Source organism: Dermacentor variabilis, chromosome 6 (genome assembly GCF_050947875.1).
Source record: "Dermacentor variabilis isolate Ectoservices chromosome 6, ASM5094787v1, whole genome shotgun sequence".
NCBI lineage: Eukaryota > Metazoa > Arthropoda > Arachnida > Ixodida > Ixodidae > Dermacentor > Dermacentor variabilis.
Genome location: NC_134573.1, coordinates 186,429,216 through 186,456,609, shown reverse-complemented (window position 1 = coordinate 186,456,609; position 27,394 = coordinate 186,429,216). Strand labels below are relative to the sequence as shown.

The 27,394-nt window shown below is 46.0% G+C and overlaps 2 protein-coding genes and 1 non-coding gene across 3 annotated transcripts in view; 2 read left to right on the top strand and 1 right to left on the bottom strand.

The window, feature by feature from the left end:
- Positions 1–14,464, top strand: part of LOC142586390 (aminopeptidase N-like) — a 69,350-nt gene extending 54,886 nt beyond the window's left edge. The window contains exons 17-23 of the mRNA XM_075697638.1: positions 4,952–5,099; positions 5,680–5,759; positions 5,840–5,953; positions 7,887–8,063; positions 10,042–10,194; positions 12,490–12,568; positions 13,663–14,464. Of these exons, the coding sequence (XP_075553753.1) occupies positions 4,952–5,099; positions 5,680–5,759; positions 5,840–5,953; positions 7,887–8,063; positions 10,042–10,194; positions 12,490–12,568; positions 13,663–13,866 (955 nt within the window). The 3' untranslated portion in view covers positions 13,867–14,464. The remainder of the gene's footprint in view (positions 1–4,951; positions 5,100–5,679; positions 5,760–5,839; positions 5,954–7,886; positions 8,064–10,041; positions 10,195–12,489; positions 12,569–13,662) is intronic.
- TRNAS-UGA (transfer RNA serine (anticodon UGA)) lies at positions 300–373 on the top strand. Its single transcript has one exon. It is a non-coding gene; the product is annotated as a tRNA-Ser (tRNA).
- Positions 14,465–14,998: 534 nt separating the features above from the next.
- On the bottom strand, positions 14,999–24,052 carry LOC142584465 (aminopeptidase N-like). Its single transcript, XM_075694610.1, has 4 exons — positions 23,882–24,052; positions 20,114–20,251; positions 15,797–15,875; positions 14,999–15,257 (listed from the first exon to the last, which is right to left on the bottom strand). The coding sequence occupies exons 1-4, from the start codon at positions 24,028–24,030 to the stop codon at positions 15,057–15,059; spliced, it is 567 nt and encodes a 188-aa protein (XP_075550725.1). The 5' UTR covers positions 24,031–24,052; the 3' UTR covers positions 14,999–15,056.
- Between the last annotated feature and the right edge of the window lie 3,342 nt (positions 24,053–27,394).

The window sequence follows — 27,394 nt, the reverse complement described above, 5'->3', positions numbered from 1 at the left end:
GTCAGTGTTTGTTGGCTTCTCAGGATATGACTAATAAAAATCGGGCCCCTCGGTTAACCCCCCCTTTCTTCTCGTTTATTACATAACGAGGGTCTCTAACCCGGCAACATTGATGCCTTCAGGTAGCATATATGGGTTTATTGACCAGTTGCCTTTACCCAAAAAGATCACGTTCTCGTGACGCCTGCGGCAACAAGGATGATCCACGTCCGCCGCCAAGGTCTGTGAGTGGTGGCGCTGGCTAACACTCCCAGGGGTTTAGTAGTACACTTAAATACCAAAGTGGATGGGGAAACAGCGCCGCGGTAGCTCAATTGGTAGAGCATCGCACTTGATATGCGAAGGTTGTGGGTTCGGTTCCCACCTGCGTGCGGTGAGTTGTTTTTTCATCCACTTTAATTTCCATTAATTTATCGTTTTCTTCATTTTATTTGTTAAGCACAAGTAATTTCCCCTATGTTGTCTTTGGTGTCAAGGTTTCTTGGCTTCTCATGATATGACTAATATATATATATATAATATAGGTGATTGCAAAAAACCGCACCATAAGAACATGACAAGGTATCAAGACTCAGTTAAAAGTATCAGGAGGCAGGGAAGTCAACAAAGGAAACGGCGAAAACACACTACTTCACATTAGCACACGTGTTGTGAAGATACTGAAATTCGAATTCTAACAGAGACAAAGATGCATGGCTAACACAAGTCTCTCATAATCTTTTAATGTGGAATGCCTTGATTATTTCCCGTGTGGTATGGCACCTGTGTCTTGAAAGAATTCTTTTGTCTTCAAACAAAGGTTTACAAACGCAATTGAAACAACGTGGCGCTAGATGTGAAGCATTAGGGTTGTTAAGTGAATGTTTGTGTTCTTTTAGTCTTATATTAATGCACCTGCCGCTTTGTCCAATGTAAGTCTTCCCGCACTTGAGTGGAATCTGATAAACTATACCAGTGTTACAAGGCACAAAAGGGGACACATGTCTAACGCCGCAATCATCTTTTCTTTTTTTGCCACTCTTTTCAAGTTTCCTATTTATCATAGGGCACATGATAGACAACTTGCGGGGGGCTGTGAAAGCTGTATCGACGTCATATCTATTGGCCACGTTTCGTAAACCATGGGATAATCGATGTACATAGGGCACCACAGCAAACGTTCTTTCTTTTTTCTGTTTTTCTTGTTTCTTAGCGGGGCTTTTTACCCATTTTAAAAGCTTTTCGCAGGTTAGTGATAATAAAAGCACAGGATAACCAGCCTTCTAGAGCCTATCTATTTGTTGTGAAAATCTTTGTTTCATATTGTGTGGACATGACTTAGTAATGGCAGACTTAAGAGCTGAGTAAGCTATCCCCTGTTTAACAAGTTTGGAATGACAAGAAGAAAATTCAAGCAGTGGTTCCTTTGCCCTAGGCGAATAGTGCCAACAGACGTCCTCCTCCTGGAACGTTAAGCACACATCTAAAAACTGTAATTTGTTGTTCTGGATAAGCTCAAGCGTGAAACCTAGACCCCCACCACATTCCCTAAAAACTTTTAAAATATCCGTAGCTTTCTTGGTGTAGTTATCACGAGAACAAAACACCAGGTAGTCATCTACGTATCTAAAGGCATGCACATCCAATTCCTTAAGATTGTTTTGTAGCTTTTGATTCAGGCGAATTAGATAAATATCACTAAAAACTGGCGCACCTTTTGAGCCAATGCAAACTCCTGATTTTTGTACATACATAGGACTACCCCATTTTACAAAGGTATTCTCTAGGTAAAATAACAAAAGTTCTAAGAAAGATTCCACAGGCACCCCACAGTCCTGAGTAAACCGGAACTCATCATTGTAAAGCGTCACTGCTTCTTTAATTAAAGCAGTGATGCAGTCACTGCTTCACTGCTTTTATTATTTGCTTCCCGCAAACGGAACTAATGTGTAGTGTTAAAGAAGCAGTGACGCTCTACAATGATGAGTTCCGGTTTACTCAGGACTGTGGGATGCATGCCTGTGGAATCTTTTTCAGAACTTTTATTGTTCTACCTACAGAATACCTTTGTAAAATGGGGTAGTTCTATGTATGTACAACAATCGGGAGTTTGCATTGGTTCAAAAGGTGCGCCAGTTTTGAGTGATATTTATCAAAGTCGCGTCAATAGAACGCTACAAAACAATCTTAAGGAATTGGAAGTGCATGCCTTTAGATACGTAGATGATTACGTGGGGTTTTGTTCTCGCGATAACTACACCAAGAAAGCTACGAATATTTTAAAAGTATTTAGGGAATGTGGTGGGGGTCTAGGTTTCACGCTTGAGCTTATCCAGTACAACAAATTACAGTTTTTAGATCTGTGCTTAACGTTCCAGGAGGAGCACGTCTGTTGGCACTATTCGCCTAGGGCAAAGGAACCACTGCTTGAATTTTCTTCATGTCATTCCAAACTTGTTAAACAGGGGATAGCTTACTCAGCTCTTAAGTCTGCCATTACAAAGTCATGTCCACACAATATGAAACAAAGATTTTCACAACAAATAGATAGGCTCTAGAAGGCTGGTTATCCTGTGCTTTTATTATCACTAACCTGCGAAAAGCTTTTAACATGGGTAAAAATCCCCGCTAAGAAACAATAAAAACAGAAAAAAAAAACGGTTTGCTGTGGTGCCTTATGTACATCGATTATCCCATGGTTTACGGAACGTGGCCAATAGATATGACGTCAATACAGCTTTCACGGCCCCCCGCAAGTTGTCTATCATGTGCCCTATGATAAATAGGAAACTTGAAAAGGGTCGCAAAAAGAAAAGATGATTGCGGCGGACATGTGTCCCCTTTTGTGCCCTGTAACACTTGTATAGTTTATCAGATTCCACTCCAGTGCGGGAAGACTTACATTGGACAGAGCGGCAGGTGCATTAATATTGGACTAAAAGAACACAAACATTCACTTAACAATCTTAAAGCTTCACATCTAGCGTCACATTGTTTCAATTGCGGTTGTAAACCTTTGTTTGAAGACACAAAAATTCTTTCAAGACACAACTGCCAAACCACACTGGAAATAGTAGAGGCATTCCACATTGAATAGATTAGGAGAGACTTGCGTCAGTCATGCATCTTTGTCTTTGTTAGAATGCGAATTTCAGTATCTTCAGAACACGTGTGTTAATCTGAAGTAGTGTCTTTGCATGGTTTCCTTTTTTGACCTCCTTACCTTCTGATATGTTTAACTGATGACTTCATACCTTGTCATGTTCTTATGCTGTGGTTTTTTGCGATCACCTATATATATATGTACACGTACACGTATGTATATATGTACACGTTCTTCGTTCCAATAAAAATTTAGTTGAGAGTTAGCGCTCGTCCTGTCTGCTTCTAGTCTGTGTCCGTGTCCCTTGGCGCTACAATCGAAGATCACGTTGACAAATAAACCCTGTTTTGTCGAAAGAGCCATGTTTTATTTAGTCAAAGTGCAGTTCATTTGTTGGCGAGAAAATTGGAAACGACCTACTTGACTGCGTCGAAGGAGTATGGAAGCAAATTTTTGAAGCAGTCTTTTTACGCTCTAAATTGAAGTCCGAGCCTTTGGAAGACTAGAATAAATGCTGACAAACGTCAGCGCTACATAATCCATTACTATATATTTCCTACGAACTAACTTCAGATCCTGTACACGGAAATAGATGCATCTCGACGCCATGACGCGAGAGTTACGAGGACGCTTTGTCATTGACATGTTTACGATTCAAGCAATAGTTAAAAAGTTCAATAATTAAAATCAATTAACTAATTAATACTTAGTGACAACACGCAACATTGTGGAAGCTGCCTCGCTCCTTGCTTAGCGGTTCGCTTTTTCCTTTCGTGGCTTCTACCTTGATAGCAAACTCGCTGCTACTCTCTGTTCAGCCGGTTGTACTATTCGTGTCCTAAAACGATATCGCATTTCTCTCTGTAAGGAAATGATAGGTGCTTATATGAAGACGAATTTTTTTACAATGCAAAATTTTTTCCGAAAGTCGCACAGGCACTAATGATAATTTGAGTACCAGAACGATGCACTTTGCATTGTCCTATACAGCCACCACGCGTCGTTCGCGTAAATTACGGTGAAAATTACACCGCGCTGGCAGAAAAAAGAGCACGATTTGCGAATTCAGGCATGTGCACTGCGTCACATCACTACTCATCGGCCCGTATAGGTAATTGTGCGCCAGCTCATCTTCACTTGTGCATAATGAGAAGAAAATTACCGACCAAAGGAAATAATAGTTGCCGTTTTCAGATGTCGCATAGCTTTCCTGTCTTTTCCCGTTAAAAATCATGGTATAATTCAGTCTTATGTGCAAGTTATTTGCATGATTCAGAACTATGTATAAAATATTATTTATTCCCGCTTTAGAGAGATGCAGTGGACACGTTTGTTAATTCTCAGTTACAGAGCTATGAATGTGACGCTACATTTTCGCGGGAAAATTTTGTGCCTTCATATGTTATTCATATAAAAGTTGATGGCCCAAATAAAATACCTGCTTCGGACGGTCTGGATTTAAACTTATTTTAGCTTTTTTTCTTTTAAATGTAACAGATCATAATTATATGCGACGGACGCCGAGCAAAACGATTCTTTTGTTCCCGTGTATTCAAACGGTTCTCGAGCTAAAGGGTCCTCTCAAGGCACGTCGTTTTCCTGCTGCGTCGCCACTGCTGGCGCTGCTTTTGCGCCAGAGTCGGCGAGGCCTGTCGGAGCATCCTCGCTGGCCCGGGGTGTCGTCGGATGGCGCACGGGGCGCAAAAGCAACGCTCCACGTAGCGATAACGGAGATGTGCGCTCGTCGGCCTATGCTCGTGTGATGCGCTGAACGAAAGACAATTGAAAAATTTGAACGTTGTTGGATGCTCCTGTGTCCGCGACCTGTGTTGTGCAATGATTCAGCGGTGCCTCATTCGCTGCGCGCAGCTCGGGAGACTTGAGCTACGCGGTGGCCATGGACATTCTCGACTACGTGCGCCGGGAGACGGCGTACGCGCCGCTCAAAGCGTCGCTAAACGCTGTCGAGGTGCTCGACGCCCGGTTGCGGGCTACCGACTTCTACGCCAAGTGGCAGGTAGGGGGCGCGCGCGTCGCGTTTCCCTCAACCGCCGCTGTTACGCTCATGCGCACTTGCGACGAGGGGGAATTAACCAAGGTTAAACTAACGCTGATGCCAGAGCCGAGATGAGCTTCATCTCGCCTGCAGTAGCTTACATGTGTAGGGGATAGTGCGGGAAAAGTCGCGGCAGCTATAAGAATGTTCAGTTAGATTGCATAAACCTCAAATAACACCTTGGGCAAGTTGCGGCGGGCTCAGTTGTTGCGTCTCGCAATGTAGACGCATCGCAAGGATCGTCGAGGCGGCCCGGAGTGGCGAGTCGTTGTTGCAGAAACTTGTGAAATATTGACAGTCACAGTTTACGGTGGTTTCGCAAAAAAAGGCGAGTTGCTATGTTGTGAATAATTAGCGTCACAAATGCGTTCATATGGTTTAAAAAAGGAGAGCGTTTTTTAGTGCACATCTTTAGCGCAAATACACCTATCTTGTCAACACTCACTCACTTCAGAAGACACACTGGTCTGCTGCATCTGACCTGACCTGTCCTATATCACATAAGAGCGCCTGAGTGTCGGATTTTATTCTTCCTGTGCAGACTTACATGAACGGGCTGTTGAAATTACACTTCGATCGGTTGCTCTGGGAAGGCCAAGCAAATGAAAGCATGCTGGAAAAGTGAGGCTCCACTTTTCGTCGCTTGCCGAAACGGTCTAACACCGGCTGTGATATGTTCTACAACCAACATTTCTTCGCAGGATGATCCGAAAAGACGTTGTCTTTTGGTCCTGCCAATACAACTATCAACCTTGCATCGAGAAGTGCGTGCGCAACTTCAAAACCTTCATGAACAGCCCGGTTCTCTTGAAAGAGTGAGTAAGAAACTAGAGCTAAATATGTACGGAGCAGACCTGCAACCGTTTCAAGCAACATAATCGTGAACGAATAGTACACCGTTGCAAGCGCTAAGTAAACTGGAGGGTTAGCATACATAACGGTGACTAAATATCACGAGGGCCTCGGTGTGCTATACCTCATGCCGCTGACTCACCGTGACTGAACAAACTTATTGCGTCCTAGCTTGTAGGTAACTGGAAGGAACATGTTTATTTTGAACTGCAGAAGAGTGTTGAAGTCGGTCGCTTGGTATGCACTGAAGAGCGATCAAGCAGCACAGAAGACGGGACCCGAAACGCTCGACAAAATGCGTAGCGCTCTGCGTGTCGCCCTGCATTTTGTTGCGTCGTCTTGCGCTGCTCGTCCACTGTTCAGCATTCTTTATTTTGCGGCGGTGGGGAGAAGGGACACTAGGAAATCTGGTGTGTGAGGTTCGGCCAAGATGGCAGATTACTTGTTCGTTGTCTTTAGAACTTGCTTGCATCGATGTGTAGCACAAGTACAGCATTAGCGTGAAATGGGCGTGCTGGGACACGTTCCTTGGTACTGCAGCCTAATAAGTTATTTTGGTTAAACTAGGGGCAGCATATGGATAATGTGTAAGAGAAGTTGTTAAGTGTGTGATCTAATTGCGGCCTCAGCAGTAGACTAAGTATGCAAGCGACCCGGAACGTTTTACGTGTGCTCTGCGAATGGCGAAGAATTTATCCCTCTGTACCTCTGTAAAGGCCAGCAAGATCAAACGTAGTGAATATTGGGGGAACACTACGGAAAATTTTATGCGAAGTGAAATGGTGTGTGGATCAAATACAGTCTTTGCAACTAATTTCCTAAAGGGCTCGAAAGCGATATATGCGGGCAAGGTTTCGAACCGCTGAGCCATAGGCGGCCAACATTTTGAAGATTGTGGTTTAATTGCAGGCAAGAGAAATTTATGTAACTACTCCAAAGAAACAACTTCGCTGGAAATTTGGTTGTGATTGCGCAATGTTGCCGAAATCTGTGTATATCTAATTTTTCTTTTGCATTGATGGATCATAGTGCTGCTTGGGTAGGAGACAGCGGGCAGCATGAAGGGGCACAAATTTTTGCCGAAAAGTGACAAGACCAAGGTTTTGCCTTTATTAATTCCGAAAAGGGGGCACAGGTCACAGGACACAAAAATAAGACAGCACTGTAGGTAGGTCAAACAACATAATGTTAAAGAGCGCGACACAGGGCGAAGAGGCATATCTATAGGACAGAGCGCTGACGTACAAATAAACGCTTTGAATAAAGGGAAAATCAGACATCCACCCATTCGTAGCAATTGCTACAAAGGAAACCCATACGGATTCCTCGAAAGAAAAGCCTCATAGTGAGGCTTTTCATAGTGAGGCAACTATGAGGCTTTTCTTTCGAGGAACCCGTATGGGTTTCTTTTGTAGCAATTGCTACGAACGGGTGGATGTCTGATTTTTGCCTTTATTCATTACTTCTCTCCACCTTGCGGGTTTCCGCAGAACTACTACGTTTAATAAACGCTTTATTTGCAAAAGCGGCATATAAAGCCATGAGGAACGTAACACAATAAAGTGGCACGTTATTTTTCCTTTTCCTATTCTTTCCCCCTGTCTTTTTTCTGTTGCCTTTCTCATGCCTTTATATGTTACTTTTGTAAATAAAGGATTTGGTTGTACGTCAACACCTGTGCTTCTTTTCTTCGTCCCGCGTCGTGCTGTTCAAAACTCTGCTGTTCGACAAGACGTACCGACCGGCCCAAATGAACACGCTGCTATCTGCAGTACGCTATTTGCCGAGAGCGGGGAGCCCCACCGCGGACACTTGCAGTCGGGGCTGCTGGCGTTAGCACCGCCGCATTGATGAAGTCGAGAGGTGCATGTATGCCACATGCTTATATCGACTCAGTGCTCTGAGGCGCGACCTGACTGGCACGTTGGTGACGCTGTGTCACGGCATTCGGCTGGGCGACAACACCGACTGGCGCTTCCTGGCGGACCACATCCGCGACGCCAGCAGCGCGGAAGAGGCCCACGTCATCGTCAGCGCCCTGGGATGCACTGGCGAGACCAAGAACCTGCTCAGGTGAGGCGCTTTAGGACTGCACTGTGCTTGCTTGCCGACGGAGGTGGACAGAGGCAGTTGTCAGTGACCTAACAGCTGTACAAAACTGGCATCAATTCCTACGCTACAAGGACTCGTATTCTTATGCATGCTTAATCTAAGGGTTTTTATGCTCAGATCTTATAAATGCTTGATCGGCAGCTGTGCTTATACAGGGTGTCTCAGCTATTTTTAACCCCAGTTAAAATGCATGCGAATGCCACGTAGGTGGACAGAACCAAGGTAATGTCGTTCGCCGTCGCTTAGAGATATGCAAATTAGATTTTCATTTCAGCTAATTAATAATTAGTCCTAATTAGTTAGTGAACATCTAAAATATCTTAATTAGATGAAAAGTGTCAATAAGAAAATGTTAGAGCGACATGAAAAACTCCAGATACAGTTTTCTGTTGCTCAATACGAGCTACATGAAAGTGTTTTTCCGAGCGCGAAAGAAGCCCGCAAATGCACGCAAAATTGCTGTGCGAATGACCGCCCAAGACACTTTGCGTGTAATCGGGAATATCTCGAAACTAGTCTCATCCTGAAAATTCGTTCCGAGTGGATCCGCCTTGCGAACTCCACTGCTGCAATGTGTAAATTGCAAGATGGATCATCATGTAATTAGTGACAAACCTAATTAGGGAATTAGTGTTAATTAGTCGTTTATGCATTAAAATATTTTTGTGCAAGTAATGTCCGCCCCTTCACGTAGACGTGCTTGTGAACGAGAATTGTGCTGTCTGTCACAGGCAACCTTTAAATTTTTTTTAAGTGTTCATGGAAACACCCGGTATATTATTCCGAGAAAGTGGTTCTCAAGACACTCAGCAAGTTTTGTCTGCACCTGAGCACGTGAAAACACTGAAATATGTAGATAGATTTTCGTGTTGTTCCTGGGTTACCACGTCGCAGTTCCTGGAAAACAGTGCCTCGGTTTGGAGCGTTGGATGGTGTTCCCATGAACTCAGAAATTTGGCATAGTAGTCTTGAAAAGCAGTTGTGCATTACTCGTACCATGGACATATACGTGTCCGATGAACCTGTCAGTAGAAAAATCGGAGTTGAAACGATTAAGGTGATTCGAAAAGAGCTACGTCATTGAAAAAACAAGAAAAAACAACTATTGCGAAAAAGGTTGAAGAACGTATCGAGAGGAAAGGCAATGACTTAAATTGGCTGATCTCAGTCCCGATATCGAAGCCAGTCTACGGCCCAAATTTTTTTGCAGAATAATAAGATACGACATCGGCAATGACCATGCCTATGTGATGTAAGATGAATATCTTTCCGTAGTAATCGTGGCGAAACGACTATAGTTTTAAACATTTCTTTGTTTTATTTATGCAGCTTTTCGGTGAACCACTACGAAATCTAACAAGTTCGGCGTCACTCTTGACAGTCTCGAGTAATATTGACAGCTTAATATATTTATTGAGAAACGCACTTTTTGAAGCTATTTCGGAATTAAGTAAACCGTTTCTTTCTTTTCTTTAAATATTGGTGACATTTTAGTGCCGGTGAAGGTGATATTTAATGAAGGTGATGCTTTACTGCCAGACAGGAGAAATGAAGATGGCTTAAAGTTTGTGTTATCGCTTATGAATAACGAACATTCTTCAAAACCAAGGACATTTAATTTAGAAGATGAGAAGGACGGCTAAAGTCATCCCAGCATTAATTATTAGGGCTTCTGAGTGACCTGTTGACTGATTATCAATGTTGCCTTCGCTAATGATATTACCAATGTCGTAACTAGTTAGCATCTGTTCTTACGAAGATTTCTAGCGTATGAACCTTTTTATGAATACAGACTCAGTTTCGATAATGTTGATAGTTCATATCACGGAGAAATCACGGTGATAGTTCATGGGTCAGTGTTTCTCTTCATCCATGCTTCAACGCGTACGTGTGGAAATTGTTTCTGGCGAATACACTTCGAGCAATTTTCTGCTTGCAGCTTGCTGTCCTTCTCTATGCGCAACATGACGACCCTGAATAAAAACGTGGAAAACTCTCTGGGGTACTTCTTCGAGAGTGCATCCTACTCGAACAAGGGCAGCGACCTCACCCTCAAGTTCTTCATTGAAAACTGGAAGACGCTGCTGGACAAGTGAGAAAAGCAAATTGCCGTGGTTGAACGCGGTTAAACTAAGTCTTTCGAGCGATAGTACAGTTTTGCTTGCTTTGGGAAAGGAAACAGATGCTGGTCGGCGCGGCAGCAGCAGCGAGCGAATTGACCTTCATGTTGCATCTCGCTTCAACGCGAACCAAAAGCACAGCGCCTACGAGGCTACCACCACTCTGCGCACATCGTCCACATCGCAGATAGCTTTGAAGATATGGGCGCCCACGCGTCTTACGCAGCAGCCGCCGGTAGTGGCAGGCTAAGTCCCAGTTTGACCTCGGCTGAACGTGAAGGTCATATTTACAGAACCTAGTGTTTTCTGGGTTTGTAGCTGGAGTAGTAGAGCTGTCGCTCTAAAAACAGAACGAGGTTTTCACCAAAAGAAAGCTCATGGAATGCGCTATCGATAACATTATGCGTTGTCTCTGCCGTGAGGTGATAGGGCTCACGCTATCGGTCCCAGAGATCACGAAGTTACTGCTGCCGACCCCGCCGGTGCTCTATACAGTTATAAGCTGTAATGCTTTCAACAATTACAGTGACATGCGTTTTTACTCTACGAGTGCTGAAACAAAATATTTCCGTTACTAGCAACAAGATTGAACTTTCTGACCTGCATTGCTTGACAAAGCACCTGACATTTTCGCTTGCTTGGTTTATCGGTAAAAATAAACTAAAAGCAAATAGATAGGTAAAAGTAACAGTTGTATGCGCGCCTCGCTATCGTAGAAGCGGGATGTTGCAGAGGCGCCACATGTTTCGCTACCTGCGGCGAGTTATGCAAACAACGATGCCAACCGTTTCGTTAAACGACACGGACGAAAACACGTAATCTTGCGGAGAAATTTGACCGAGAACAAAGCAGTTCTCTGTTTTTATGGCGTTACATTAAAAACGCAGGTCGCTGTACAATCGGCCACGTATGTCCTTAATAAGGTCTCTTTCCGCCTCTTTACTCCTTCGTCGTAGTTCTGAATACTGCCAGAAAACATTGAAGGAAAATGCAGCCTCGTATATTCAGAAGTACCGCAAGTAAAGAGGCAAACAAAGCGGTTTCTCTGCGATGTCGGTAGACAGGCAGTCGCGAATGTTGGCCCTGATGCCGGGCGAATCAAGCGCCGGATGCGTGCGCGCTACAAGTTTACGCGTGGCGGCGTGAGATATACAGCCGCCCCACAAGGCTCAACTGTATAGCACTGTTAACTGAGCGTGTAACACTTCACTAGCTAATTGTTGCAAGTACAGTTCGCTCGCACTTATTATGGAAGACAAGACTCGAAGGCGTATGAAGAAACAACAGAACAGGAAAGAGGGGTAGCATACTGTTAGGTGAACGTGCTGTCCACCTATTTCCAATGCGTGCTAAGCTCCATCCTCAACGCGTTCTCTTCTCGCCCAGGTTAGGCCTCCGCGAGTTTAGGGGTTTCGAGTAGAGAAGCACTTGATGAATAGGTGTTCTTGTTCAGCCGGTTTTACTCCCTCGTCTACTTGGGAGGGCAGCTGGATGACGAAAGAAATCCTATAGGTAAGGTATAAAGGTTATACACAGGGATAAGGGGCCTCAGAAAGTCTGGCCGATGCTTCGGTAGCAGGAACTGTCTTCGTCAAAGACTGGTTCGTCATCCTCGGCATGCTAGTTTGAACGGGTTAGTAGATCGAATGACGTCACGTGCAGTTGTTGTCGGCGGGGGCTGGTTGTGGAAAGGGAGACAACCGCACGTAACGTCTCTCTACTAACCCGTTAAAACTAACATGCCGAGGATGACGAGGCTGCCTTTGACGAAGATAGGTCCTCCTATCGAAACGTCGGCCAGCCTTTTTGAGGCACCTTATCCCTGTGTATAACATTTACACCACAGTGTGCTGCTCCATCTCTCAGCCCAAGTCTTGATTTAGGATTTTGGAGGTGTTAGCATTATTTTTCTTCGTTCTTTCAGTTACCTATAATTATTATTATACTCATACCAAAGCGCGGTCACCAGCACCGTCTCCCGTCTGCCAGCCTTCTGTATTATTACGTAGCTGTCTATATAGTGGCTCAGTCGATCATATGTTTGGAGATGCGGCTGTATTCGACTACACCCTGCGGTGTACGACGCAACAGTACATTTGCGCGGAACTCTGTCATCGATAAGAATTAATGAAATATTTGTGCAGTATGCGGCAACGCTAAACACCTAGTTGCAGATCAAATTTGTCTTAATTGTCGCTCTCTGTGTGGGTTTACGACGGTTACCTCTCTGCAATATCCGATCGGTATGTGTATTCTACAATCCGTAGGTATGGCCAGAGCCCATCACTAAAAGACACCATCTGGTTTTCGATTCAAGGCATTCGCAAAAGCGAGGACCTGAAACAGGTACGTTTTCTTTTCTGGCACGCACGAGCCTAATAATCCCGTTAAATTATATAAGAAAAGAAAACATTCGAAGTTACCCTTTTAGTGTACGTGCTAAATATCGCTATATTACGTCCCCGCATATCAAAAGGCTCAAGGCAAATGCGCGTTCGGCATTCATTTGTGTACCACCTACTTTGTGTACTTGCTGTTTCTGTTTGCTCATCCAATTCCGTTAAACCACATATTACAACCTCTGCTAGCGTTAGCCCACAGCTTTCAGCTAATCCGCATTTTTTGTCGCCCTCCGCGGAATGAACAAATCTTTTATTTTCACGCGCAATATAATTATAAGAAACCTCTCACTGTCAATAGTGTAACGTCTATACAGACCATGTAATACAAAGCAATGGGCCTGTAGTTTGACTATGCCTCGAATTTTCTAGTTTTCTGTTTTAAAGTTGGCCAATCCCGCTGGTCAAGTAATTGATTTACCACGTTCTGCTTCAACGAATTTGTGTAATATGTTTGCAAATTGATGCACTTGCTAACGCTATTAGAATTTCTTTTTCGTATTTCCAGATGTAACGCAATTTTTTGTAGAGTTATCAACCCATTTGTATGTGACTCACTTTTAGGCCCTTAAGGTGAAAAGAAAAGATGTACATCACGAACAAAAAAATATCACAATGTGCTATTTAAAGAAATTGCTGCAAACAAGCGCCCCTCCAAAAGCAGCGTATTTGCTGTTTTTCACTAAAACGCACTTCTGAGTGATATTAAACGAAAAAGTCTATCCATGGCCCCCGAACATCGTATTTGGCTGCGGCCGCCATGAAATTAAATTTGAATGCAAACGAGCAAGTGGACAAGTCGAGAAATACCTAGCGCACCTACATTCGTAGCCTTCGGCATTACGGCATCATGCCTAATCCAGTCCGATTTCAGCTGCATTGTCCTCGAGGGCTATCTGGACATTTCTCCGATTCTGTAACGTCGACATATTGAGCTGATCAGAGAGGCAGCCCTTTGGGCCAGTTAGAGCTGACAAGGTGGCGAATATGGCGGAATGTAAGTTCCCTGACTGGCAGAAGCTTCGTTTCTATGGTGCGTAGATGGAGCACTTTTTCACGACCAACGTGGAGAGCAAGAAGACGGCCAAGAAGTTGACGCGCACTTTCCAGACGGCGCTTGAATTGGCCCGGGCCAACATCAACTGGGTGCGCAAAAACGCGCGGGTCATCGAGAACTGGCTCGACAACAGGCTTGCCCACAAGGACGACGAGGCAGGCAAAGCCCGACCAGCACCTGGGGCCTGAAGGCTGCTGCGGTCGCGGCATTCGGCGCAGCTTTGTTGGCCTCTGGCGGAAAGAATAAAGGCCACGCATCCGTGAAAATTACCGGCGCAGCGAATCAAGTTTCGCCTTTATGGGACTCAAAGATTATACCTGTCTCGGCTCTCCTCCTACTTCCTCAATCATGACTCCTTACGAATGTGCCTTCTTTATGAAAGCTTGTGTACTTGACGTTTTCGCGAGACACAATGGCGTGTGAGTTAACCACGACACTACTGCATGATCCGAGATATTTCTTTTGCACTTGCTGGCATCCAGCGAGGTCCACTCATCTAGCCACGAAAATTTCTAGAACGCTTTCAGCTCGAATTCATCTAGTTTTGCCGAGTTACGAGGCTGACCCTGCGGATTGTTCCCCGCAATAGTTCATGCGTACACGCGTATTCTGCGCTCGCGTGAACGGGACAGTGTAGTGAGTCTTCTCCCAGGTGCCTGCACTTAAGCTGGGACTGAAGCAGCGGTTTCACCCGTGGTGTGCGTCAAGGTAGGTTTACTGGGCATGATCAGACAAGGTTATTAATTGACCATTCATCGGGCTCCGGTTGCATTAGAGTATAATGCTGATGGTGATTGAAGTGGCCTCTTTTTCTCTTCGTGAATTATTAGAAAATAAAGCTGGGTTCAGAATGCGAGCGCCAAACGTGCACCTTTTCGCCGTTGCATGCGCTCGCTGTCACACCTCCAATTTGTTACTGCACGTTGCAGATATCTTGAGCACGCGCAGATGCAGATGACCGATTTCCTGATAGCGTTGCCGGCTTTGTCTCGATTTAGTGCTAAGTGATGACGGTGATGATGGCTGTGGCCTTTTTCTTCGTAGCGGAAGATATACGGGACGATGAAACTGAGTCTGTGAATGGGGGCCTGTAGCCCACCGATGGTCAGTGAGTCTCTTCTTCTGGCACAGCAACATCTTTTGGGAAAGTAGCCACTTTATACAGAGAGAAACACTGTCGCACCACCTTGTTCGAGGCTACACAACTCTGGGGAGAGATTACGTACGAACGCCGCTTTAGTTAGCAGCGAGACCCCCGCTGCTTCCGACTAGCGACCACGGACACGCCGCGTGACAAGATGGCTTCCGCCGATGGGCACGTGTCGGCACGCACCGCACGGGGATGAGCCATTTATTTCGTGCACGCGCACACAGGCCCCTAGTACATGGCCCTGACGACGTCCTCGTAGAGGAAGGGATACTTGGCCATCTTGCGGTCGAGCCACTGCTCGACCACCGAGCCGTGATTCTGTGCCCACAGCAGCGCCCGCTCGGCCTCGTGCAGCGCGCCGGCAAACGTCGCGTCCACTTTTCGGGGAAATCGGCGACGCCGAGAGAGCTCCTCGTGGAATTTCTTGATCTGCAAAGCCCAGAGCAGAAACGAAATGCGATGCTTAAGTCGAACATGAAACAGATTCCTTGCAAATTAAAGAAATTACAGTAATCGTATTGTTTTCTAATGTGAAGTTGGGTAAGCAAGTAAGCGATAGACAATGCCTCTGACCTGCATTGCGCTAAAGCGACTTGTGAAAGTAGGCAAGCCGCTGGCGGGTGCCCGAGGATGGCTTTGGCGATCGTCGCCCCTTGTATTTCACCATTTGAGCTGCTTCCACGGCTAGCCCTTTCTGATTTCATGCGTATTACAGCGCAAGCACCGAAATACAAGAACGCCCACGTCTTGTGTATTTCGGGCACGTCAAAGATCCCCAGGTGGTCAAAATTAATCTGGAGTTCCCCACCATGGCGTGCCTCATAATCAAATCGTGGTTATGGCACGCAAAACTCCAGAATTCAATTCAAAGCGCACGCGCTTGTAATCCATTCAGCATTCGTATACTTTCTCCCGGTTTCATGACCAGTGCGCCTGTTTCGTGAGTGGAGAGCTTACAGTTAACGTACCTTAGTAAACCTGTCGACGCTGCGGACTCCAGTGACGACGGCCCGTATGGCATGCCTCATCGAAGATCCCGTTCCGTGCCTGCGCAGAAGCACGATCGCCGACCGGTGCTTTTGGACCGCATGAACATCGTGTTTCCGTAGAGCTTAATGTCAATAATGGATGTGCTCAATTGCTCGGCATCCACAAAGGTACAGTTTTACTTGTGGGCTTATATTTATTTATTTATTTATTTATTTATACACGCGCAGTAACATTGTGCGATTTAACAAAGCACAAGTGATAAAATACATTATGGCTTATTGGTAAGAAAATACGTTGTCCGGCGTTATCGAAAAATTGACCGTCCGACGTTGTGACACCAAAAATTCTATGGCACCAAAATTGACGGCGCCACCTACCACCATTGGTGGGACACGAACCCACGGCCTTTGGTTGGAGTCAAAATAACGACTTTTGGTGTCAATTAAGGCACTCCAACCCCCGAACTTTGGCGGAAGTGGAACCCTCGACCGTTGGTGGGACGAGAGTTCAGGCACCAAAATTGATGGTGCCACCATTGATGGTAGAGCCCACGCCTGTCGGTGGCATTTGAACCCACGGCATTTAGTGTTGATTAAGTCCAAATGATAATTAAGGCGGAGTAACTAGGACGCAGTTAATTAAGATGTAGTTAATTAATACATTCGAACCACCGGCCCTCGTCGGAAAAAAAAAGTAATAGGAAGTAACAGCGCATTCCAATGAGAATGTCAAAGTAATTTAATGAATGTCTCGCGAGCGCGCAGGCTTCTATTTAACCCTGTTTTGCTAAAGCGACTGTCAACTTTTTTTTGTAGGTTTGTGTTTTTTGCCACGCGCAACCAAAAATATAGATTACTATGTGGAACAATGCGTTCGTGCTTTAGGAGTGTAATAATAAAGTTATGTGACGTATGTAGAAAGAAATCAATGTAAGACATGGCGCGTATATAATGAAGCCCAAAAGCAACGTTTCCTGCACAATTTATTTTGACCGGAATAAAAAGAATACGACATTATGCGCAAACCCAAGCCGACTGTGGCTCATGCATCTACTTGGCAACCAGTCGTGGTCACTCGGTTGGCTATGACGTTCGGCTGCCGAGGCCGCGGGTTCGTTTCCGCCGGCTGCGGCAGCCGCTCCCTCGCGGTGGCCGCATGCGAGAGCGCCCACGTGCCGCGCTTACGAGGCGCGTTGGAGAACCGCGAGCATGCAGAACTTACCCGAAGCTCTTCACTGTGGTGTCTAGCTCGTAGCTCACGTGTTGTTTGGGATGTTAAATGTGTTGTTTGGGAATCAATCAATCAATCAATCAATCAATCAATCAATCAATCAATCAATCAATCAATCAATCAATCAATCAATCAATCAATCAATCAACAACTTTGATCAATCCGGAGCGTGAGAATCTCACTGAAATATTTTTAACCACACTACTGCGCTGTTCAGATTCACATGAATGCGCAGCTGTTAATACCCACGAAGGGCGCTTACTTTCGTGATTAAGTAAACTACTTAGTAGTCTACGGGAAGCAACCTAAACATGAGCTAAAGGTGAACTGAAGTAAACTTCATACACAGGGTGTTTGATCTTACTTTAGCCTAGGTTTAAGAATATGCCGATACACTAGGTGCAGACGGTGAAATGTATGTTATTGGCTATCGTATGTAGCAAGGTATACCCTATTTATTGAATTTCGCTTAATTGCATAAACATGCAAGATCATTTAACCAACTACCTAAGCATTAACATTAGGGGAGAAAAAAGAAGTTCAAATGAAGAAATTGTACAGTGCTCAAAGAAACATCCAATTCGGTAGGTTCTAACTTCAGACTTCTTATTTATTAATTATTCATGCGTCATAAAACAATCCCGCAAAGAAAAGAAACACAAAAATGGTCAACATCAGTTAACCAATTGGGGAGGTAACTTCATGGAAAAACTTGCAGTAACAAAGTTGTGGGGCGTTCTAGGAGTCTAGTTCAGCAGCTTCTTCCTTACTACTTGTTATGTAACAATTTTTATCTCCCGCGAAATATATAAAAAAAAGCCATTAGGCCTTCCACTCTTTGAAGAAGGACGAGCAGCGAAGATGTGGTATGTTTTACCTCAATCGACGCGTCTATGTATACATAGGTATTATTATTATCATAAGGTCGCCTAGGCGACTATGACGTAACCACAACACACAACGCGCACGGGTGGTAACAGTGCCTATAGCACGCAAGTAGCCATTAAACCGAGCCTCAATGCGAGCGACAATACGCGTTGACCGAGGTGCAGTCAAAGGAGTGCACGAAACAAAGCAGGTTTGTTTGTAATTTGCGATTGAGCACACTTCCTATTAGTTAGCTGAATGAAACTTGGAAGGACTAGAGTTTTATTCTAGCGCAAAAACGTGGGAATGTCCGTTTCCCTCGCGTAAAAGACTGTGTGTTGACAGCAGACGGGAATGCCACAACATTTACAACTTCGCTGTGAACTATTTAATTGGGAAAAGTAGATGAAACTCGGCGTAATGTTAGAGTAATCTTAGCGGCTAATTGTTGTATGATTTGTATCGGGATATTTTTGATAAAACAATAGTTACTGCCGTCTTCTGTAACCATTCTCCCTCCGTAGACGGCCATGTATTGGCAGCATACGGGAATTCTGTAACGTTCACAGCTTCCCTGTGAACAAATTATGACAAGTAAATGAAACTCGGCGTAATGATAGAGTCGTCGTAGCGGCCAATTCCAGTATAATTTTTTCCAGGATACCTGCATTAGATTGAGAGCTACGGATTCGCGAGAAACTGGAGACAAAATTTTTTTCGTGTCGATGCGACGCGTACACGGACGGAAATCGACCACGGCTGCAGTGTAGCTATATGAGCTTATATATGCTTATATATGAGCTATATGAGCTTATATAGCTATATGCTGATTTGCGCGTGTCGATTGCAGTGCTCTCAAACGTGCCACGTATGAAAGAACGGCGAATTTAACGTGATGCGCTGCCTGGTCTGCTTAACGCTGTCATGAACTGCCGCGAGGCAAGCGTATCACTGAGTGAAACAGCGCAGCCAACGTCTGCGTCACCGCCCTGTACATTTAGAGCGCAGCTCGCCCGTTCTTGCGTTAAGCGTCGGCGTGCTTCGGCGTCGTTGCTCGGCGTAACCAAACGAATGAGCACAGCGAAAGATGAAAGCGAACGCGGAGCGCAGCAGGAGGTGAAAGAAGGGAGCGCGAGGAGAGGAGGAGAGTATGACGAAAGGGTGAGGAGGAAAGCAGAGTGCCGCGCAAGGCTATGAGATGGCGCCATAGCACTTGTAATTTGATTGTATGCGCGACACGAATTGTGTAGTCCTTTATGAGAGCCACGTGATTACATCCGAACCTTCGACGAGTAATGCATAAAAGCGAACGCACTTGACCCGCGGATCAGATTTTCGACGATCACCGACTCTGTTTGCCGCTATCGTTGTGCTTGAGCCTTACTTGTTTTGCAACGCTTTTCTCCGTTTGAAATGAGCCACACGAGACTGATTTTTCCGTGCCAGCCAATATATCGCGAAATGAAAACACGTACAGAGCTGCGCTCAAATGTCGCATTAGGGAGTATCATGATTCGTCAATGAATTTCTTAAAGGGCTGCACACCACGCTGAATTGGCTGTTCGTTCATACGCGGCACGTTTGAGAGCGCTGCAATCGCGACGCGCAAACGGGCATGTCACGTGCATTAAAAAAAATATTTTGTGGGACCGAAAAATGATTACGTAACAAGTAGGAAGGAACAAGCTGCTGAATTAGATGTCTCCTAGAACCCTCTGCAACTTTATCACTGTAAGCTGTTCCCTAAAGCAACTTGCCGAGTTGGTTAACTAATGTTGACTAATTACGCAATGAAGCAGAATACAAAAAGAAAAAAATATATAGTGTGGCCTGCTCCTATACAATAACCAACAGCCTGCATTTAGCCGCGTCCTTCTAAGTGCTTCGGTGTATTTTTAAACCTGGGTTGAAATTAGCTGAGACAACCCTGTACAAACTTCTCCGGCAAAGAGTGGTAAATCCGACGCGCGATTTTTACATTCTCTAATGGTAAAATAACTTGCCCCACCGGTTTACTACCTTCGGGGTGTTTCATGCTGTACCGTACAAAATCCCACGAAGGAACACAACTGTGCAGTTCTTCAGCCGGCTGCTTAGAGCGACAAACACTGCACGCAAATTTATTATCACCTGGAATTGAGCTCCAAGACAGCTGCGAGAAATGGAGGCACCAAGCCAGAAGGAAGTTAACGACTCACTTGCGAACAAGCTTCTTCAGGTTCTTCATGAGGAAGTCCGAGGCAAGCTCCTCGCCCACCGGCGTCTCCATGAGGCTCTCGAATACGTACTCCATCTTGCCAGGAAACTCAGGCTTGTCCATAGTATGGTGCAGAAGCCTGCGTAAAATTAAGTATATTAAAGCGGCAACTTTGACCACTTTCCTGGGTTTTCACCCTCGTTCTAGCCATCGTTTTAACCTGCGATGATATGGAGGGTGAGAGAATGAGTAAAGGTTTGGGAGAAGATGGTGAAGGAGAGTAGCGCCAGGGCGGAAGTAGAGGGCGCTGCGCGTAGCTATGTTATGCATGATAGACGTGACGCACAAGAAGGCGCATTTACAAATATTTATAAGATAAAATGAGTCGTAAGGGCATTACAGTAGCCAAGATGGCGCGGTTCGCGTCCTCCTCGTCTTGTCGGTGTATAGTCGGAGAAGATGTCTCCAGCTTCGCGGAACTACTAAACCCTGGGCAATATTACTGACGCCGGGCTGGTAAGGATGAAGTATCTGATGCCGGCTTATGTGGTTTGAGCCGACCCACGTGAACAATCTTAGTGTGTGGGCACGCAGACAGTGGTGTAGGTTTGATCGGTGCTATATATCACATAGATGACTTCGCTGACCTGGCGTAAAACGCGGTAGGGACCGTTCTAGCGTGGTAGAAGCTTCTTTCAGAGACTAACTCTTCCAGATGGTGACCACAGGAACACTAGGGAACCAGGAGCGCATCCTTGTGGCGGCCATAGTAACTACTGTGACGCCTGCAACAATATCTCTGAAGAACACGGAGTGTTGCCCAAAAGGCAAAGCATCGATTGCAATAGCAAATGAGTAGAGAGCTAATCAAAGTAAGGATAATAGCTTTATCGGCAGTATACACTTATAAACATTCGCTTACTGACTAAATTAACAGGCATGGTGTCAGGCGCGCACAAGCAAAAAGGAACACACCTCACTCGATAAACGCGGGAACTCGCTGTAGAAACGGTGAAGTTAGGAAGCGCGGCATCAGCAGCGAGAAAATTGACATTCGTGCTCCCTCTCGCTTCAACGTCGAGTAAGCGGCGAAACCACAGCGCACACGAAGCTATCGGCACTCGGCGCACTGTGTTGCCATCGCAGATAGCTTTCAAAATAGGGCCCGCACGGCCGCGCCATACAGAGCAGCCGCCGGAGTAGAAAGCTCACCCTCTTTCCCCTCATCCAGTTACCTTGCGCGCGACGGAAGACGTTGCGCTTCTTCCCCGCTTTCGTCCCTTGCACTCGCAAGATTGAGTCGCCATCGTTAGCTCACCACCGCACGCTTACAATCGCATATACAGCACACGGCGCGCGATGACGATGTTATCGCCCTTGGAATTTATACGGAAGATCACAGTGACGCAACGGTGACGATGATGGCAGAAATGCGCCTGGAGTGTTCATATAATTGCTATCGCAATAAAACTCAGAGTAAGAATCATTAAGAACTATTAGGGTTTCTCACTAGGACGGCTACGGAATGTCATGAACGCTTAAGGTGATGTGTCCCCACCACTCTGGCGTCACGCTGCCAATACCGCACCAGTTCCGTTGATTGCGCTCCGCTCACGGTTCACATGCACCGGTGGCTGTGTGAACGGCCTTGAGAGAGAGAATTTAAGGTTCTGTTGTTGTGGTCGGCGCCCCTATTCTAGAGCCTCAATGGTTCCCGCCACATTGCGGGCCCGCTGGATGAGCTCCATCAGGGCCCGAGGTTATCCGCGGTGCAAGACGACCTCCCACTGCAGATATATCGGGCTGTGAGTGTTTGGAGGAGTGATGCCATTAGGTGGGTGTTGGCACTCCACCGTCACATGAATAATCGCTGGCAGAGCGCTGCAGCCCGCACATTTATTGGGATAGGCGGTAGGGGACAAGCGGTGTAAAGCCAGTAGGTTCGGAAAGAAAATGGTTTGAAGGCGCCCCACGGAAAGTGCTTCTTGCAGGTGGCTTGTATGTGAAACGATTCTGTCTATAATAATCCAGAGTATCTCTGATCATGTGTGGAAGGTTATAGGATTCAGAGTCTGGGTCGGCAGCCTCACTGCACGGCGGGTCCGCACTGCAGGGCAAGCGCACGAGCACGATCATGGCCCAGCCGTGAGGCATGATGTCCACATCAGCCTGATTCTGTCTGGTGCGGTGGTGACAGGGATTTGCGTCAAGATTCAGTGCGTGGCGTGGTGCATGTTAGTGCCACGTAGGTACTCCCTACAGACGCCTTGTGAATATATAATTATAAGGTGTACGTTGGGAACATTGTTGTTTAACATGTGCCAGGTAGCCGCTGTTATGGGTACCTCTTCACCCTCACTGGGGCAGACGTTAAATACGGTGGCTGAAGGTGTGATGTCGGGCTTGTCATCTATAACTACAGCTACCTGCCCCCTCTGGTCTGAGGCAGTGTCCGTGTAGTAGAGCGTACCCGGAAGTTGGAACTACATGAGCGTACGGGGATGTTTGACGCGGGCTTTTCATGTTCTTTCATGATGTTCGGGGGGCATGTTTCGCGGGATCGGTGCAACCGCCAGTCAAAGTAATGGAGGAGCAGGTAGTCCGTGTGAGGTTCGGTAGGGATGGTAATGCTGGAGAGAGAGATAGAAATAGAAAGAGAGAGAGAAGTCATAAGGAAAATGCACGGAGGTTAACCATGCTGAGCCCGGAAGGCTACCCTGCACTGGGTAAGGGGGATTGAAAGAGGAGAAGGAAGAGAGAAGTTCACACTTTTCTCTGCTGGAGGTATCCTAGCCCGCCTAGGAGGTGTCTGCCTTGATTTCGCTTACAAGCGCGCCTCCCAGAGGCGCCAGCAACGCACTCTAAGCGTGGCTGTAAAACGACAAAGAAATGAAGTGGGCGCACGCTCCGCCCTGTCGGTTTCGTAGCGGAACGTGGGAAGCGTTCTACGTACCGCTGCCGTTATGAGCGCTGTGCGTACACGCATATAGTGTTCCCGGCATTGTTCCACTGAGCCGTTGAGTGCAAATTATTAGGATACACCGGCCTGAGCAGAGCAGACCATAAACGCTGTGCTAAAACTGCCTACGTCACACAAACACGCTTACGAACAAACATGCTTACGTCACACGTATGCGCCGCCACGTCTTGTGTTTCTTTCCTCAGCAGCTTCGGTCCGCTTTGAATTTTTTTCCCTGGCAGATTAACGAAGTTTAGTTCGGAGGTATTAACGCCTGTTTTAATAAAGGCAGCCTTAAAAGCTTTACGGCCTGTTGGATTGTCGGTGCTTGCGATTCCAATAGAGCACGCTGCAAACCAACGCCGCCATAGTCGGCGTACGGAACGAGAACTCTGTGAGGATGGTCGACAGTAGCGCGAGTCCCAACTCGTTCGCTAAACCCAGTGTAGTTTTTACTAGTGCAGGGCAGGCGTTATCAGGAAAATAACTGACAGCCACTTATGATACCAGCGCTCTTGAGACCTCAATATATATATATATATATATATATATATATATATATATATGGCTGCAACTAAGCGTTCCCAGGAAGAGTGCTCCATCGCAGGCCGTAGTCGCAGCCATTTGATAAGTAATCTGAAGCATGATAGCCTGCACCACAATCTATGACCTAGAAACTGGCAGACCAGCCGACCGATCGCTATACATGCAGTTCCGACACTGCATCTCATTTTTGGTCTAACGGGTGCCAGTTTTGTCGTACTGAAACGGGCTTTTCTCGGGTTCTCTAGCAAGCCAATGCAGGCGTACTGTTTTAGCCGGGATCGGTTCCTGGCGCATCCGAGTGCCCTGACGGCGGCGCGCTTGCTGTCGTCCGGGGCTGCCTCGTCCAGGTGGTCCAGCACAAACTGCCAGTGGCTTCCATTGTCCAGGCGCACGCCTTGGCACAGCACTACCATGGTACGCCACGGATTCTTGCGAAGAGCCCTGCAGGGAAGGACGGAATGAAATAGTTACAGAGGCACTTAAGTCTCCTTACGTGCACTGAACGCAAAATAATTCTGTCTTCCGCGCAATACTTCTCACTGAGTCAATTTTGAGGGCGGGCCGCCCACATTTTGGGGGTGGGTCAAGACAATTTTGGGAGCAAGCCAGGTTGGTTTCGAACGTCATCATCATCATCAGCCTAGTTACGCCCACTGCAGGGCAAAGGCCTCTCCCATATTTCTCCAACTACCCCGGTCATGTAATAATTGTGGCCATGTTGTCCCTGCAAACGTCTTAATGTCATCCGCCCACCTAACTTTCTGCCGCCCCCTGCTACGCTTCCATTCCCTTGAAATCCAGTCCGTAACCCTTAATGACCATCGCTTATCTTCCCTCCTCATTACATCTCCGGCCCATGCCCATTTATTTTTCTTGATTTCAACTAAGATGTCATTTACCCGCGTTCTTTCTGCTCTTTTCTTATCCCTTAACGTTACACCCATCATTCTTCTTTCCATAGCTCGTTGCGTCGTCCTCAATTTCAGCAGAACCCTTTTCGTAAGCCTCCAGGTTTCTGCCCCGTATGTGAGTACTGGTAACACACAGTTGTTATACACTTTCCTTTTGAGGGATAGTGGCAACCTGCTTTTCATGATTTGAGAATGTCTGCCAAACGCACCCCAGCCCATTCTTATTCTTCTGGTTATTTCAGTCTCATGATCCGGATCCGTGATCACTACCTGCCCTAAGTAGATGTATTCCCTTACCACTTCCAGTGCCTCGCTACCTATCGTAAACTGCTGTTCTCTTCCGAGACTGTTAAACATTACTTTAGTTTTCTGCAGATTAATTTTCAGACCCACCCTTCTGCTTTGCCTCTCCAGGTCAGTGAGCATGCATTGCAATTGGTCACCTAAGTTACTAAGCAAGACAATATCATCAGTGAATCGCAAGTTGCTAAGGTATTCTCCATCAACTTTTATCCCCAATTCTTCCCACGCCAGGCCTCTGAATACCTCCTGTAAACATGCTGTGAATAGCATTGGAGATATCGTATCTCCCTGTCTGACGCCTTTCTTTATAGGGATTTTGTTGCTTTCTTTGTGGAGGACTACGGTGGCTGTGGAGCCGCTATAGATATCTTCCAGTATCTTTACATATGGCTCATCTACACCCTGATTCCGTAATGCCTCCATGACTGCTGAGGTTTCGACTGAATCAAACGCTTTCTCGTGATCAATGAAAGCTATATATAAGGGTTGGTTATATTCTGCACATTTCTCTATCACTTGATTGATAGTGTGAATATGGTCTATTGTTGAGTAGCCTTTACGGAATCCTGCCTGGTCCTTTGGTTGACAGAAGTCTAAGGTGTTCCTGATTCTATTTGCGATTACCTTAGTAAATACTTTGTAGGCAACGGACAGTAAGCTGATCGGTCTATAATTTTTCAAGTCTTTGGCGTCCCCTTTCTTATGGATTAGGATTATGTTAGCGTTCTTCCAAGATTCCGGTACGCTCGAGGTTATGAGGCATTGCGTATACAGGGTGGCCAGTTTCTCTAGAACAATCTGACCAGCATCCTTCAACAAATCTGCTGTTACCTGATCCTCCCCAGCTGCCTTCCCCCTTTGCATAGCTCCTAAGGCTTTCTTTACTTCTTCTGGCGTTACCTGTGGGATTTCGAATTCCTCTAGGCTATTCTCTCTTCCACTATCGTAGTGGGTGCCACTGGTACTGTATAAATCTCTATAGAACTCCTCAGCCACTTGAACTATCTCATCCATATTAGTAACGATATTGCCGGCTTTGTCTCTTAACGCAGACATCTGATTCTTGCCTATTCCTAGTTTCTTCTTCACTGTTTTTAGGCTTCCTCCTTTCCTGAGAGCCGGTTCAATTCTATCCATACTATAGTTCCTGTTGTCTGCAGTCTTACGCTTGTTGATTAGCTTAGAAAGTTCTGTCAGTTCTATTGTAGCTGTAGGGTTGGAGGCTTTCATACATTGGCGTTTCTTTATCAGATCTTCCGTCTCCTGCGATAGCTTACTGGTTTCCTGTCTAACTGCGTTACCACCGATTTCTATTGCGCACTCCTTAATGATGCCCATGAGATTGTCGTTCATTGCTTCAACACTAAGGTCCTCTTCCTGAGTTAAAGCCGAATACGTGTTCTGTAGCTTGATCCGGAATTCCTCTAGTTTCCCTCTTACCGCTAACTCATTGATTGGCTTCTTGTGTACCAGTTTCTTCCGTTCCCTCCTCAAGTCTAGGCTAATTCGAGTTCTTACCATACCATGGTCACTGCAGCGTACCTTGCCGAGCACGTCTACATCTTGTATGATACCAGGGTTCGCGCAGAGTATGAAGTCGATTTCATTTCTAGTCTCACCATTCGGGCTCCTCCACGTCCACTTTCGGCTAATCCACTTGCGGAAAAAGGTATTCAACTCGTAGGTCACCAAACGTAGGTCAGCTCAATTATAAGTTGATCAAAGTCAATTTTGGGGGTGGGGCACCTAAATGTAGGGGGGGGGGGTTAAGTCAATTTTGGGGAATGAGTCAGGTTGATTTTGAACGTGGGTCAACTCAATTTTCGAATTAGGCGAAGTCAACTCTTCGAGTGTGGGTCACGGCGGCGTCCGTCCCATGCCGTGGCTGTTCACCACGGGATTCAGCAGTGCGAGCCACAGCAGGTGCAGCGCCGGGAACGTGACGTCATCCCTTGGTCACGCGGGTTTTGGTACGATCCGATGTTAACGCCGGACGCTCACCGGATTTTCCGCTTTATGGCGCACATAATGCTTTCGCGTTAAAAGCACCCCAAATTTCTCGGCTCCTGCCTAGGAAATAAGAAATGAATTATAATGTTGACAGATCAAGCAGTGCATCCTCGTTCGGCTTCTTTCAGGAGGTCGGCTTCGCCTGACTTCGCCAATTTGTCGTCGTTTGAGTTTTCCCCTAGAGCGTTGCCTGAGCGTTCGTCGACATCGCGCTGCCTTGCAGTTCTTTCAACGCAATGGATGGTGTTGCTTTTCTCCGATTACCTTAATTCTCATCTTTCCATAACTATGACAACTATCCTTTCGAACACCTCCGATCTCACCTCCTATTTTCCAGAGCTACCTAACCTTTACTCAGTTTTTCTTAACGTCAGAAAGTGATCTTGAATGACGCTTTGCTTCATTTGGGCACATCATTCATAAGTACCATACTACACCTTATCGGAATGGAGCGCCAGAGTTCGTTCCTTTCAACTGTGGTTTATCTCTCATGTGACGACAATGGTAAGAATGCATTCACACCTATTCAAACTGTGCCAGAGTAAGTGCAGCA